This window comes from Rhipicephalus microplus, chromosome 2 (assembly GCF_043290135.1).
Source record: "Rhipicephalus microplus isolate Deutch F79 chromosome 2, USDA_Rmic, whole genome shotgun sequence".
NCBI classification, from domain to species: Eukaryota; Metazoa; Arthropoda; class Arachnida; order Ixodida; family Ixodidae; genus Rhipicephalus; species Rhipicephalus microplus.
In genome coordinates, this window is record NC_134701.1 from 10,709,064 (window position 1) to 10,723,786 (window position 14,723).

The 14,723-nt window shown below is 43.5% G+C and overlaps 1 protein-coding gene across 1 annotated transcript; it reads right to left on the reverse strand.

Moving 5' to 3' along the window:
* Window positions 1-1,046: 1,046 nt before the first annotated feature.
* On the reverse strand, window positions 1,047-6,546 carry LOC142795663 (uncharacterized). Its single transcript, XM_075886101.1, has 2 exons — window positions 6,440-6,546; window positions 1,047-6,356 (listed from the first exon to the last, which is right to left on the reverse strand). The coding sequence occupies exon 2, from the start codon at window positions 6,315-6,317 to the stop codon at window positions 4,659-4,661; it is 1,659 nt and encodes a 552-aa protein (XP_075742216.1). The 5' UTR covers window positions 6,318-6,356; window positions 6,440-6,546; the 3' UTR covers window positions 1,047-4,658.
* Window positions 6,547-14,723: the final 8,177 nt, after the last annotated feature.

Here is a 14,723-nt window from a genome sequence, read left to right on the forward strand (position 1 = left end):
TGCGAAGATTATGTTAGGTTGAGTTAGTTTAGGCTAGGTAGCGTCGTGAAACCACAAAAAACGACGTCATCTAACGAGATAGTGTTGTTTTATTGCGACTACGAAACTGCGATAGGTGAAATATTGTGAAAGGACACAAAACGGCATGAACTAGCCAGGTAGTGCGTGTTGTACCGTTACAAGTGCGAAACTGCTATATTGTGATATTCTCGTTAAAGCGCATGCAAGCATCGTGAAACCTTACCGAACGATGTCATTTGGCGAGATACAGCGTTCTGTACTGTAACAAGTTGGTGAAAAACTGTGAGGTCATGCAAATATCCTAAATGTAAACGAAACAGTGTAATAGAGCGTTTTTAGATACAAGTGCGAATGTTAGGTTCGGTTAAGGTATGAACCGTCGTAAAACCGCATTAAACAATGTCACTTAGTGAGATGCAGTGTTTTTCACCATTACAAGTCGGGAACTGCGATATCTAATGTGAAAGCGCATGAAACCGTCGTATCGTTGTAGAGATCATCGTAAAGTAGCGAGTAAAACGTTTTCTAACGATAGAAGTGCGAAGGTTATGTTAGGATGAGTTATGTTAGTTTAAGCTAGGTAGCGTCGTGAAACCACCAAAAAGGACGTCATCTAACGAGATAGTGTTGTTTTATTGCATGTACGAAACTGCAATAGGTGAAATGTTATGAAAGCACACAAAACGGCATGAACAAGCCAGATACCGCGTGTTGTACCGTTACAAGTGCGAAACTGCTCTATTGTGATATTCTCGTTAAAGCGCATGCAAGCATCGTGAAACCCTAAAGAACGATGTCATTTAGCGAGATACAGCGTTCTGTACTGCAACCGTCGTTAAACCGCATTAAACAATGTCATTTAGTGAGAGGCAGTGTTTTTCACAATTACAAGTCGGAAACTGCGATATCTAATGTGAAAGCGCATGAAACCGTCGTAATGTTGTAGAGAGCATTGTAAAGTAGCGAGTAAAACGTTTTCTAACGATAGAAGTGCGAAGGTTATTTTAGGTTGAGTTAGGTAGGTAGGTAGGTATAAACTTTATTTTTCCTTTGTAAAGGAAAGGTGCAATGGAAGAGAGATGAGGAGAGATTGCTACGCTCGATAGTCCTCCGCAACCCTCTCTGCCCAACCCAGGATGGCCTCCTGGACGTCGGGTTTCAAGCTGCGCATGGCAGCCTCCCACTGCTCCTCATTACTAATTAGTTTTCGAAGGGACGGTGGAGGGGGGTGCTTAGGGCACCCCCACATGATATGATTAAGATTTGCTTTCTGTGCGGGGCAATATTTACAGGAGGAGGACGGGTAAAGAGAAGGGTACATGAGGTGAAGAATGTAAGGAGAAGGAAAGGTGTGAGTCTGCAGCTGTCGCCACAGTACTTCGCGCCTTCGTATGGATTTCGACGTTAGCGGCGGTAAGGATAAACGACCAAGGCGGTAGTGACTACAGATGTCGTGAAATGTTAAAAGGCGATCCCGCGCAGCAAACGGTGCCGTTGTCGAAACGGGGCCTGGCTCTTCCAGCGCCTGCGCCCGGAACGTAAATCCTCGGGCGCTGGCGTGAGCCGCCTCGTTACCGGCAAGGCCCGCGTGCGCGGGAGTCCATATTAAAGCCGTGTCTTGTTGCGGGGGATGGGCCAAAAGGAGGGAGAGGGCTGTTTTGGACACCCTACCCGCTCCAAAATTGTAGATGGCAGTTTTTGAATCACTAATAATAAGTGAATAATTTGGAACTGTAAGGGCCAGAGCTATGGCTGCTTCTTCCGCCTCCTCAGAAGAGGAAGCAGAAATAGAAGCAGCAGCAGATATCTGACCTAGCGAATTCACAACTGAGAGGGCGAAAAAAGGACGAGTACTGTATTCGGCAGCGTCAACGTAGAGCACTTCTTTAGAAGTAGAAAATCGTTTTTCGAGAGTTTTTGCACGCTGTCGTCGACGTTGCTCGTGGTGCACAGGGTGCATGTTTTTAGGGAGCGGCGGAATGAGTAGATTCTTGTGTATTTCACGCGGAATAGTGTGTTTGGCGTTAGTGGTTGGAGTTGGCCTGATACTGAGGGTATCGAGTATGTATCTTCCGGTCTGTGTGTTGGAAAGACGAGCATATTGTGAAGTTAAGTGTGCTTCAATAAGTTCAGTTAAGGTGTTCAATGTGCCTGTCTCCATGAGCCGTGCGGTGGACGTTCGAATGGGGACTCCGAGAGCGAATTTGTAGATTTTACGTAACAAAGTGTCTACGTTATTTTGTTCTCTTCTCAGAAGGAACAGATAAGGGAGAGAATAAGTCACTTTATTGAGGACGAAGGCTTGGATGAGGCGGAGGAGCTCTGCCTCTCGTAGCCCGCCATGCTTATTAGATATCCTGCCTATAAGGCGTAGAGTGTGGTCCACAGTTGTTTGAAGTGCTTTAATGGTGTGTGTGTTTAGTCGATTTCGTTGTATGTGTAGTCCAAGCACCCTGAGTCTGTCAACTTTAGGCACGGGTGTATTGTTCAGTGTTATTTGTATATCAGAGATGTGCTTTTCAGAGCCCCGATGGGCAGGAAGGAGGAGCAGTTCAGATTTAGTGGGTGAACAGGTCAGATTCATGTTACCCGCACAAACCACCACCCTGTCAGCAGCAGTCTGCAGAGTTTCCTGAATGTGACCATCGGAGCCGCCTGTCATCCAGAGGGTAATATCATCTGCATAAAGTGAAAATTTGAGATCTGATATGGATCTCAGCGTTCGAGCCAGCGGCATCATCGCGATGTTAAAAAGGAAAGGTGATAACACTGATCCTTGAGGTGTGCCGAAACTCCCCAAGGAGTAAGAACAAGAGTGTTCAGACCCAATGTAAATAGTTGCCGTACGGTTCGAAAGGAACGCAGATATGTAATCATGAATCTTTTTACCAACGCCTATAGCGCTCAGTTCACTCAATATGGCAGTGTGGCTGACGTTGTTAAAAGCCCCATGGAGATCGAGACTGAGAATTGCTTGAGTATCGAGGCTAGAGTTAGGGATAATGATGTCATGCTTCAGTCGAAGCATGACATCTTGACTGGAAAGGGATTTACGGAAGCCTATCATTTCGTGAGGGTATAAGTTGTGTTCTTCTATAAATTTGCTAAGGCGGTTGAGGATTACATGTTCAAGTGTTTTTCCGATGCATGAAGTGAGGGAAATCGGACGTAGGTTGGCTGTGTTTATGGGCTTACCAGGTTTTGGTATGAAAATAACTCTGGCGTCCTTCCACGCAGCCGGCAAGGTAGAAGTGTCGAAGCAGTGGTTAAAAAATTTAGTGAGGGCTATAATTGAGTTTTCATCTAAGTTGCGGAGAAGTTTATTATTGACGAGGTCAGGGCCTGGTGCAGATGAGGTGCGAAGGTTCGCAAGCGCGTGTCTAACCTCAGCCTCCGTTATGGGGCTACTGAGATCATCATTTGGTTGTCCGATATAGTCAGGTGCATCGTATCGATACGCGCTGGGTAGGTGTTTGTCGCGAAGATCATTAAAAAGAGTGTTTAAGTTACCTTTGTGCGAGTGAAGTAGTTTGTTAATGTGATGATTATTTGCGGTACGTGATATGGTAGGGTCTAATAAATGCCGCAGGAGCTGCCATGTCATCTTGCTGTCTAGGTGGCCATGCATGCTTTCGCATTTCTGGGTCCATTGTTGACAAGCAAGCTGTATGGCATAGTCCTGAATTTGCAAATCGAGTCTCGCAATTCTCAGTCTCAGTCGGCGATTATGTCGCCTCTTCTTCCAGCGTTTGAGGAGAGATTGCTTAGCTTCCCACATGTGAAGAAGTCGGGTGTCAACTATTGTAAAAGGCGTATCAGGTGGTAACATGGTGGTATGCGTTTTTGTGTCAGTGTGCAATTGCTGTACCCATTCCGAGATATCATCTATCTCAGTAGGCGCCGAGCAGTGACGGGCCTCGCGAAACTTGTTCCAGTTAATAAGGCTCAGGCGCTTGGGAGCTAAAGGTTTGTGTCGGAAGTGTATGGTAGTTTGAATAATGTAGTGGTCACTACCGAAGTTAATGTTCAGGTTGGTCCATGTGACAAAGTGAACGCGATGGCTGAGTGTAAGATCGGGAGATGTATCTTTAGCTACACTATTACCTAATCTAGTGGGCATGTCTATATTGTTGTGGAGGGTGAGGCGGTGATCCTGTATGTGAACCCACAAAGCCCTACCCTTGGGTGTAGAAACAGAGTGGCCCCATACTTGATTTGGTGCATTAAAATCACCAAGTATTAGGAGAGGGTGATGTTTCGCGGCCGCAATGGCTCGGGCAAAGAGAGTATTGAAGCGATGGTGTTTCGCCTGTGGCCTACTATAGACGTTTAATACGTATAAAGGCGATTCTTGAGTTTTACAAGGAAGGACCTCCAAAAAGTTGTGCTCCACATCGACGCCGTCGAAATTAGAGTGAGTTACCGTCAAATGTTTTTGCGTTAATATTGCAGTATCGGGAGAATTTAGAGATTTAGTTTGGTGTACACTGTAACCGGGAAAAGTTATGTTTCCGTGGGTCTCTTGTAGGGCAATGACTGCAGGGGGTTTGGGGCAGGAGGCCAAATATTGTTGAAGAGTCGCTTTCTTTTTGCGGAACCCCCTGCAGTTCCATTGCCATACTACAAAGTTCGAGCGATTAGGGTTTGCAGCCATTGTCGGGAGGGGGTGTAGGAGAGAAGGCGGGTACGGCTATATTTGGATTATTGGCCGTGACGGCCGCAATCCATGCAGTGGTCTGCTGCATTTGAGTTTGTACAAAATCTAGAAACTTGTCAAGTTTGTCATTTATGGCAGCTTGGCCCGTCTCCTGAGCTGTGAATCTGCTCTCTATGTGAGAAATCTTACTTTCAATGACGGCGAATTTCTTCTGTGTTTTATTTTCGAGGGCGTTTATCCTATCGTTAAGAGTTAGAACTGTGTCGCTGAGAGATTCTTCTTCGCGTGGTGTGGCAGGGGTTTTGCGCTTATTTGAGGGTGGCAGCTGGGAGGTGTCTCGAGGCATTGTAGTGTCCATGTCAGTAGGAGGAAGAGGTATCGTGGGTTCAACAGCAGGGGGCGATTGAGCAGGAATGAAAGATCGTGGTTCGGAATGCTGCGAAAGATTGCTAAGGGGCATTCGGGATTGTAGCTCGAGCTTTAACTTTTGAATTTCTGCCTTGAGGCTAGCGTTTTCAGCTAGAACTTTTTCTAGGCTAATGTTTTGAGATAAGGAGCAGTTAGAGGAAGCTGCCTGTGCCCAGCTTACCTTTAATGGGTTTGGCAGATGACTGGTGGAATGGGGGTTCGTTGACTGGGTCGGGAAGTCAAGTTCTTTGGGAGTCGAGTTTGGGCCCCGCCTCTTGCTCTTGCTGCGACCCCGCTGTGGGCCACGCTCTTGCGAGCGATTAAGGCTCGGTGTCCGGGATGATGGAACTTCTGAGGGCTTAGGTGTCTGGTATTTAGGTGTCTTAGTCTTGTAACGCTGTTTGCACAATGGGGAACCGGTGATGTGAGCTCCACCACACACGACACAGACGGGTTCACATTCATGGTCCATTGAGGAATCCTTCAGTCCGCACTTGTGACAGATTGCATCGGGAGTAGAGGGGCAGACATCCTGGCGATGTCCAATTTTTCGGCAACGGGTGCAGGCTTCCACCTTCAGTCGGAATGGGCGGCAGCGAAGCGTGCAGCCTTCGTAGTTGATGTAAAAAGGGACGTGCGTGCCACGGAAAACAACCAAGATGGTTTCGGTGGTGCTCAGTCGGCGAGCGGCCCCAATGGTCATGGCTGGATTACATCTTTGGAGGGTTGGAAGGATTTCCTCGTCAGCGTAATCCAGAGGGAGATGAAACCTTCCACGACAAGAATCTACAGGGTCGGCAACGTGGGTGACGACTTCGTAGGGGACTCCGTTGAACTTTAAGGTCCGGATGTTGTGGTATAAATCTGCTCGGTCCATGCTTGACGTACTCACGAGCACTGTGTGACTGGTGGGATTGACCCTGATTTGATCAGGGCTGCTGATGGGAAGTCCAACTGCTTTGAGAACGAGTTGTCGTAAGACACAGGGGTGCAACTTGGTACAGTCGAGACCCCCGCGTATCCGAAGAATCACCTTGTAGTCCGCATCGGGCAGTGGTGGAGGTTTAGGCTCCCATGAAGATGGTTTCTTCAGATCCGCTGCGCAGGTGTCAGCCGATGAACCAGTGGGACGAAGGTCAGCATGTAGAGCACGCCATGAGCGAGCGGCGTCGCCTCCAGCAGCGACGCCCGCTGCGACGCTGGCCGCGTCGCGCTGGGCGCCTCCACTCATACTAGGCCGGCGGTTAGGCCTAGCGCGGAAGCGGTCGAGCTGAACAATAAACAGTCAGCACTGTTCTCAAGGAGCATTATCACATCCCAACAAGGTGTCGAATGGGTGCCAGGTCCACTTACAGTTGGTGTGATGTGTGATCCAGGGTCCAAGGACCTGAAGAGGTGGTCATAACACGGTAAGTAGCCGGAGCCAAACGTACACACGTCAGCGTTTGATCGGGATCAAGACGCGTCTCCAGGTTGAGTAATGTAAGTTTAGGCTAGGTAGCGTCGTGAAACCACCATAAAGGACGTCATCTAACGAGATAGTGTTGTTTTATTGCATGTACGAAACTGCAATAGGTGAATTGTTGTGAAAGCACACAAAATGGCATGAACAGCCAGATACTGCGTGTTGTACCGTTACAAGTGCGAAACTGCTGTATTGTGATATTCTCGTTAAAGCGCATGCAAGCATCGTGAAACCTAAAAGAACGATGTCATTTAGCGAGATACAGCATTCCGTACTGCAATAAGTTGGTGAAAAACTGTGAGGTTATGCAAACATCGTAATTATGAACGAAACAGTGTAATAGAGTGTTTTTAGACCCAAGTGCGAATGTTAGGTTCGGTTAAGATACTAACCGTCGTAAAACCGCAATAAACAATGTCACTTAGTGAGATGCAGTGTTTTTCACCATTACAAGTCGGGAACTGCGATATCTTATGTTAAATCGCATGAAACCGTCGTAATTTTGTAGAAAGCATTGTAAAGTAGCGAGTAAAACGTTTTCTAACGATAGAAGTGCGAAGATTATGTTAGGTTGAGTTAGTTTAGGCTAGGTAGCGTCGTGAAACCACAAAAAACGACGTCATCTAAAGAGATAGTGTTGTTTTATTGCGACTACGAAACTGCGATAGGTGAAATATTGTGAAAGGACACAAAACGGCATGAACTAGCCAGGTAGTGCGTGTTGTACCGTTACAAGTGCGAAACTGCTATATTGTGATATTCTCGTTAAAGCGCATGCAAGCATCGTGAAACCTTAAAGAACGATGTCATTAAGCGAGATACGGCGTTCTGTACTGTAATAAGTTGGTGAAAAACTCTGAGGTCATGCAAATATTGTAATTGTGAACGAAACAGTGTAATAGAGCGTTTTTAGATACAAGTGCGAATGTTAGGTTCGGTTAAGGTATGAACCGTCGTAAAACCGCATTAAACAATGTCACTTAGTGAGATGCAGTGTTTTTCACCATTACAAGTCGGGAACTGCGATATCTAATGTGAAAGCGCATGAAACCGTCGTATCGTTGTAGAGATCATTGTAAAGTAGCGAGTAAAACGTTTTCTAACGATAGAAGTGCGAAGATTATGTTAGGTTGAGTTAGTTTAGGCTAGGTGGCGTCGTGAAGCCACAAAAACGACGTCATCTAACGAGATAGTGTTGCTTTATTGCGACTACGAAACTGCGATAGGTGAAATATTGTGAAAGGACACAAAACGGCATGAACTAGCCAGGTAGTGCGTGTTGTACCGTTACAAGTGCGAAACTGCTATATTGTGATATTCTCGTTAAAGCGCATGCAAGCATCGTGAAACCCTAAAGAACGATGTCATTTAGCGAGATACAGCGTTCTGTACTGCAACCGTCGTTAAACTGCATTAAACAATGCCATTTAGTGAGATGCAGTGTTTTTCACAATTACAAGTCGGAAACTGCGATATTTAATGTGAAAGCGCATGAAACCGTCGTAATGTTGTAGAGAGCATTGTAAAGTAGCGAGTAAAACGTTTTCTAACGATAGAAGTGCGAAGGTTATTTTAGGTTGAATTATGTTAGTTTAGGCTAGGTAGCGTCGTGAAACCACCATAAAGGACGTCATCTAACGAGATAGTGTTGTTTTATTGCATGTACGAAACTGCAATAGGTGAAATGTTGTGAAAGCACACAAAACGGCATGAACAAGCCAGATACTGCGTGTTGTACCGTTACAAGTGCGAAACTGCTGTACTGTGATATTCTCGTCAAAGCGCATGCAAGCATCGTGAAACCTAAAAGAAGGATGTCATTTAGCGAGATACAGCATTCCGTACTGCAATAAGTTGGTGAAAAACTGTGAGGTTATGCAAACATCGTAATTATGAACGAAACAGTGTAATAGAGTGTTTTTAGACCCAAGTGCGAATGTTAGGTTCGGTTAAGATACTAACCGTCGTAAAACCGCAATAAACAATGTCACTTAGTGAGATGCAGTGTTTTTCACCATTACAAGTCGGGAACTGCGATATCTTATGTTAAATCGCATGAAACCGTCGTAATTTTGTAGAAAGCATTGTAAAGTAGCGAGTAAAACGTTTTCTAGCGATAGAAGTGCGAAGATTATGTTAGGCTGAGTTAGTTTAGGCTAGGTGGCGTCGTGAAACCACAAAAACGACGTCATCTAACGAGATAGTGTTGTTTTATTGCGACTACGAAACTGCGAAAGGTGAAATATTGTGAAAGGACACAAAACGGCATGAACTAGCCAGGTAGTGCGTGTTGTACCGTTACAAGTGCGAAACTGCTATATTGTGATATTCTCGTTAAAGCGCATGCAAGCATCGTGAAACCTTAACGAACGATGTCATTTAGCGAGATACAGCGTTCTGTACTGTAACAAGTTGGTGAAAAACTGTGAGGTCATGCAAATATCCTAAATGTGAACGAAACAGTGTAATACAGCGTTTTTAGATACAAGTGCGAATGTTAGGTTCGGTTAAGGTATGAACCGTCGTAAAACCGCATTAAACAATGTCACTTAGTGAGATGCAGTGTTCTTCACCAATACAAGTCGGGAACTGCGATATGTAATGTGAAAGCGCATGAAACCGTCGTATCGTTGTAGAGATCATTGTAAAGTAGCGAGTAAAACGTTTTCTAACGATAGAAGTGCGAAGGTTATGTTAGGTTGAGTTATGTTAGTTTAAGCTAGATAGCGTCGTGAAACCACCAAAAAGGACGTCATCTAACGAGATAGTGTTGTTTTATTGCATGTACGAAACTGCAATAGGTGAAATGTTATGAAAGCACACAAAACGGCATGAACAAGCCAGATACCGCGTGTTGTACCGTTACAAGTGCGAAACTGCTGTATTGTGATATTCTCGTTAAAGCGCATGCAAGCATCGTGAAACCCTAAAGAACGATGTCATTTAGCGAGATACAGCGTTCTTTACTGCAACCGTCGTTAAACCGCATTAAACAATGTCATTTAGTAAGATGCAGTGTTTTTCACAATTACAAGTCGGAAACTGCGATATCTAATGTGAAAGCGCATGAAACCGTCGTAATGTTGTAGAGAGCATTGTAAAGTAGCGAGTAAAACGTTTTCTAACGATAGAAGTGCGAAGGTTATTTTAGGTTGAGTTATGTTAGTTTAGGCTAGGTAGCGTCGTGAAACCACCATAAAGGACGTCATCTAACGAGATAGTGTTGTTTTATAGCATGTACGAAACTGCAATAGGTGAAATGTTGTGAAAGCACACAAAACGGCATGAACAAGCCAGATACTGCGTGTTGTACCGTTACAAGTGCGAAACTGCTGTATTGTGATATTCTCGTTAAAGCGCATGCAAGCATCGTGAAACCTAAAAGAACGATGTCATTTAGCGAGATACAGCATTCCGTACTGCAATAAGTTGGTGAAAAACTGTGAGGTTATGCAAACATCGTAATTATGAACGAAACAGTGTAATAGAGTGTTTTTAGACCCAAGTGCGAATGTTAGGTTCGGTCAAGATACTAACCGTCGTAAAACCGCAATAAACAATGTCACTTAGTGAGATGCAGTGTTTTTCACCATTACAAGTCGGGAACTGCGATATCTTATGTTAAATCGCATGAAACCGTCGTAAATTTGTAGAAAGCATTGTAAAGTAGCGAGTAAAACGTTTTCTAACGATAGAAGTGCGAAGATTATGTTATGCTGAGTTAGTTTAGGCTAGATAGCGTCGTGAAACCACAAAAAACGACGTCATCTAACGAGATAGTGTTGTTTTATTGCGACAACGAAACTGCGATAGGTGAAATATTGTGAAAGGACACAAAACGGCATGAACTAGCCAGGTAGTGCGTGTTGTACCGTTACAAGTGCGAAACTGCTATATTGTGATATTCTCGTTAAAGCACATGCAAGCATCGTGAAACCTTAAAGAACGATGTCATTAAGCGAGATACGGCGTTCTGTACTGTAATAAGTTGGTGAAAAACTCTGAGGTCATGCAAATATTGTAATTGTGAACGAAACAGTGTAATAGAGCGTTTTTAGATACAAGTGCGAATGTTAGGTTAGGTTAAGATATGAACCGTCGTAAAACCGCATTAAACAATGTCACTTAGTGAGATGCAGTGTTCTTCACCAATACAAGTCGGGAACTGCGATATGTAATGTGAAAGCGCATGAAACCGTCGTATCGTTGTAGAGATCATCGTAAAGTAGCGAGTAAAACGTTTTCTAACGATAGAAGTGCGAAGATTATGTTAGGTTGAGTTAGTTTAGGCTAGGTGGCGTCGTGAAGCCACAAACACGACGTCATCTAACGAGATAGTGTTGTTTTATTGCATGTACGAAACTGCAATAGGTGAAATGTTATGAAAGCACACAAAACGGCATGAACAAGCCAGATACCGCGTGTTGTACCGTTACAAGTGCGAAACTGCTGTATTGTGATATTCTCGTTAAAGCGCATGCAAGCATCGTGAAACCCTAAAGAACGATGTCATTTAGCGAGATACAGCGTTCTGTACTGCAACCGTCGTTAAACTGCATTAAACAATGCCATTTAGTGAGATGCAGTGTTTTTCACAATTACAAGTCGGAAACTGCGATATTTAATGTGAAAGCGCATGAAACCGTCGTAATGTTGTAGAGAGCATTGTAAAGTAGCGAGTAAAACGTTTTCTAACGATAGAAGTGCGAAGGTTATTTTAGGTTGAATTATGTTAGTTTAGGCTAGGTAGCGTCGTGAAACCACCATAAAGGACGTCATCTAACGAGATAGTGTTGTTTTATTGCATGTACGAAACTGCAATAGGTGAAATGTTGTGAAAGCACACAAAACGGCATGAACAAGCCAGATACTGCGTGTTGTACCGTTACAAGTGCGAAACTGCTGTACTGTGATATTCTCGTTAAAGCGCATGCAAGCATCGTGAAACCTAAAAGAACGATGTCATTTAGCGAGATACAGCATTCCGTACTGCAATAAGTTGGTGAAAAACTGTGAGGTTATGCAAACATCGTAATTATGAACGAAACAGTGTAATAGAGTGTTTTTAGACCCAAGTGCGAATGTTAGGTTCGGTTAAGATACTAACCGTCGTAAAACCGCAATAAACAATGTCACTTAGTGAGATGCAGTGTTTTTCACCATTACAAGTCGGGAACTGCGATATCTTATGTTAAATCGCATGAAACCGTCGTAATTTTGTAGAAAGCATTGTAAAGTAGCGAGTAAAACGTTTTCTAACGATAGAAGTGCGAAGATTATGTTAGGTTGAGTTAGTTTAGGCTAGGTGGCGTCGTGAAACCACAAAAACGACGTCATCTAACGAGATAGTGTTGTTTTATTGCGACTACGAAACTGCGAAAGGTGAAATATTGTGAAAGGACACAAAACGGCATGAACTAGCCAGGTAGTGCGTGTTGTACCGTTACAAGTGCGAAACTGCTATATTGTGATATTCTCGTTAAAGCGCATGCAAGCATCGTGAAACCTTAACGAACGATGTCATTTAGCGAGATACGGCGTTCTGTACTGTAACAAGTTGGTGAAAAACTGTGAGGTCATGCAAATATCCTAAATGTGAACGAAACAGTGTAATACAGCGTTTTTAGATACAAGTGCGAATGTTAGGTTCGGTTAAGGTATGAACCGTCGTAAAACCGCATTAAACAATGTCACTTAGTGAGATGTAGTGTTTTTCACCATTACAAGTCGGGAACTGCAATATCTAATGTGAAAGCGCATGAAACCGTCGTATCGTTGTAAAGATCATTGTAAAGTAGCGAGTAAAACGTTTTCTAACGATAGAAGTGCGAAGGTTATGTTAGGTTGAGTTATGTTAGTTTAAGCTAGATAGCGTCGTGAAACCACCAAAAAGGACGTCATCTAACGAGATAGTGTTGTTTTATTGCATGTACGAAACTGCAATAGGTGAAATGTTATGAAAGCACACAAAACGGCATGAACAAGCCAGATACCGCGTGTTGTACCGTTACAAGTGCGAAACTGCTGTATTGTGATATTCTCGTTAAAGCGCATGCAAGCATCGTGAAACCCTAAAGAACGATGTCATTTAGCGAGATACAGCGTTCTTTACTGCAACCGTCGTTAAACCGCATTAAACAATGTCATTTAGTAAGATGCAGTGTTTTTCACAATTACAAGTCGGAAACTGCGATATCTAATGTGAAAGCGCATGAAACCGTCGTAATGTTGTAGAGAGCATTGTAAAGTAGCGAGTAAAACGTTTTCTAACGATAGAAGTGCGAAGGTTATTTTAGGTTGAGTTATGTTAGTTTAGGCTAGGTAGCGTCGTGAAACCACCATAAAGGACGTCATCTAACGAGATAGTGTTGTTTTATAGCATGTACGAAACTGCAATAGGTGAAATGTTGTGAAAGCACACAAAACGGCATGAACAAGCCAGATACTGCGTGTTGTACCGTTACAAGTGCGAAACTGCTGTATTGTGATATTCTCGTTAAAGCGCATGCAAGCATCGTGAAACCTAAAAGAACGATGTCATTTAGCGAGATACAGCATTCCGTACTGCAATAAGTTGGTGAAAAACTGTGAGGTTATGCAAACATCGTAATTATGAACGAAACAGTGTAATAGAGTGTTTTTAGACCCAAGTGCGAATGTTAGGTTCGGTTAAGATACTAACCGTCGTAAAACCGCAATAAACAATGTCACTTAGTGAGATGCAGTGTTTTTCACCATTACAAGTCGGGAACTGCGATATCTTATGTTAAATCGCATGAAACCGTCGTAATTTTGTAGAAAGCATTGTAAAGTAGCGAGTAAAACGTTTTCTAACGATAGAAGTGCGAAGATTATGTTATGCTGAGTTAGTTTAGGCTAGATAGCGTCGTGAAACCACAAAAAACGACGTCATCTAACGAGATAGTGTTGTTTTATTGCGACTACGAAACTGCGATAGGTGAAATATTGTGAAAGGACACAAAACGGCATGAACTAGCCAGGTAGTGCGTGTTGTACCGTTACAAGTGCGAAACTGCTATATTGTGATATTCTCGTTAAAGCACATGCAAGCATCGTGAAAGAAACCTTAAAGAACGATGTCATTAAGCGAGATACGGCGTTCTGTACTGTAATAAGTTGGTGAAAAACTCTGAGGTCATGCAAATATTGTAATTGTGAACGAAACAGTGTAATAGAGCGTTTTTAGATACAAGTGCAAATGTTAGGTTAGGTTAAGATATGAACCGTCGTAAAACCGCATTAAACAATGTCACTTAGTGAGATGCAGTGTTCTTCACCAATACAAGTCGGGAACTGCGATATGTAATGTGAAAGCGCATGAAACCGTCGTATCGTTGTAGAGATCATCGTAAAGTAGCGAGTAAAACGTTTTCTAACGATAGAAGTGCGAAGATTATGTTAGGTTGAGTTAGTTTAGGCTAGGTGGCGTCGTGAAGCCACAAACACGACGTCATCTAACGAGATAGTGTTCTTTTATTGCGACTACGAAACTGCGATAGGTGAAATGTTATGAAAGCACACAAAACGGCATGAACAAGCCAGATACCGCGTTTTGTACCGTTACAAGTGCGAAACTGCTGTATTGTGATATTCTCGTTAAAGCGCATGCAAGCATCGTGAAACCCTAAAGAACGATGTCATTTAGCGAGATACAGCGTTCTGTACTGCAACCGTCGTTAAACCGCATTAAACAATGTCATTTAGTGAGATGCAGTGTTTTTCACAATTACAAGTCGGAAACTGCGATATCTAATGTGAAAGCGCATGAAACCGCCGTAATGTTGTAGAGAGCATTGTAAAGTAGCGAGTAAAACGTTTTCTAACGATAGAAGTGCGAAGGTTATTTTAGGTTGAGTTATGTAAGTTTAGGCTAGGTAGCGTCGTGAAACCACCATAAAGGACGTCATCTAACGAGATAGTGTTGTTTTATTGCATGTACGAAACTGCAATAGGTGAAATGTTGTGAAAGCACACAAAACGGCATGAACAGCCAGATACTGCGTGTTGTACCGTTACAAGTGCGAAACTGCTGTATTGTGATATTCTCGTTAAAGCGCATGCAAGCATCGTGAAACCTAAAAGAACGATGTCATTTAGCGAGATACAGCATTCCGTACTGCAATAAGTTGGTGAAAAACTGTGAGGTTATGC

Excerpts from the sequence above, each read along its gene's own strand:
- LOC142795663 (XM_075886101.1), bottom strand. The coding sequence starts at position 6,317 with ATGAGTGGAGGCGCCCAGCGCGACGCGGCCAGCGTCGCAGCGGGCGTC.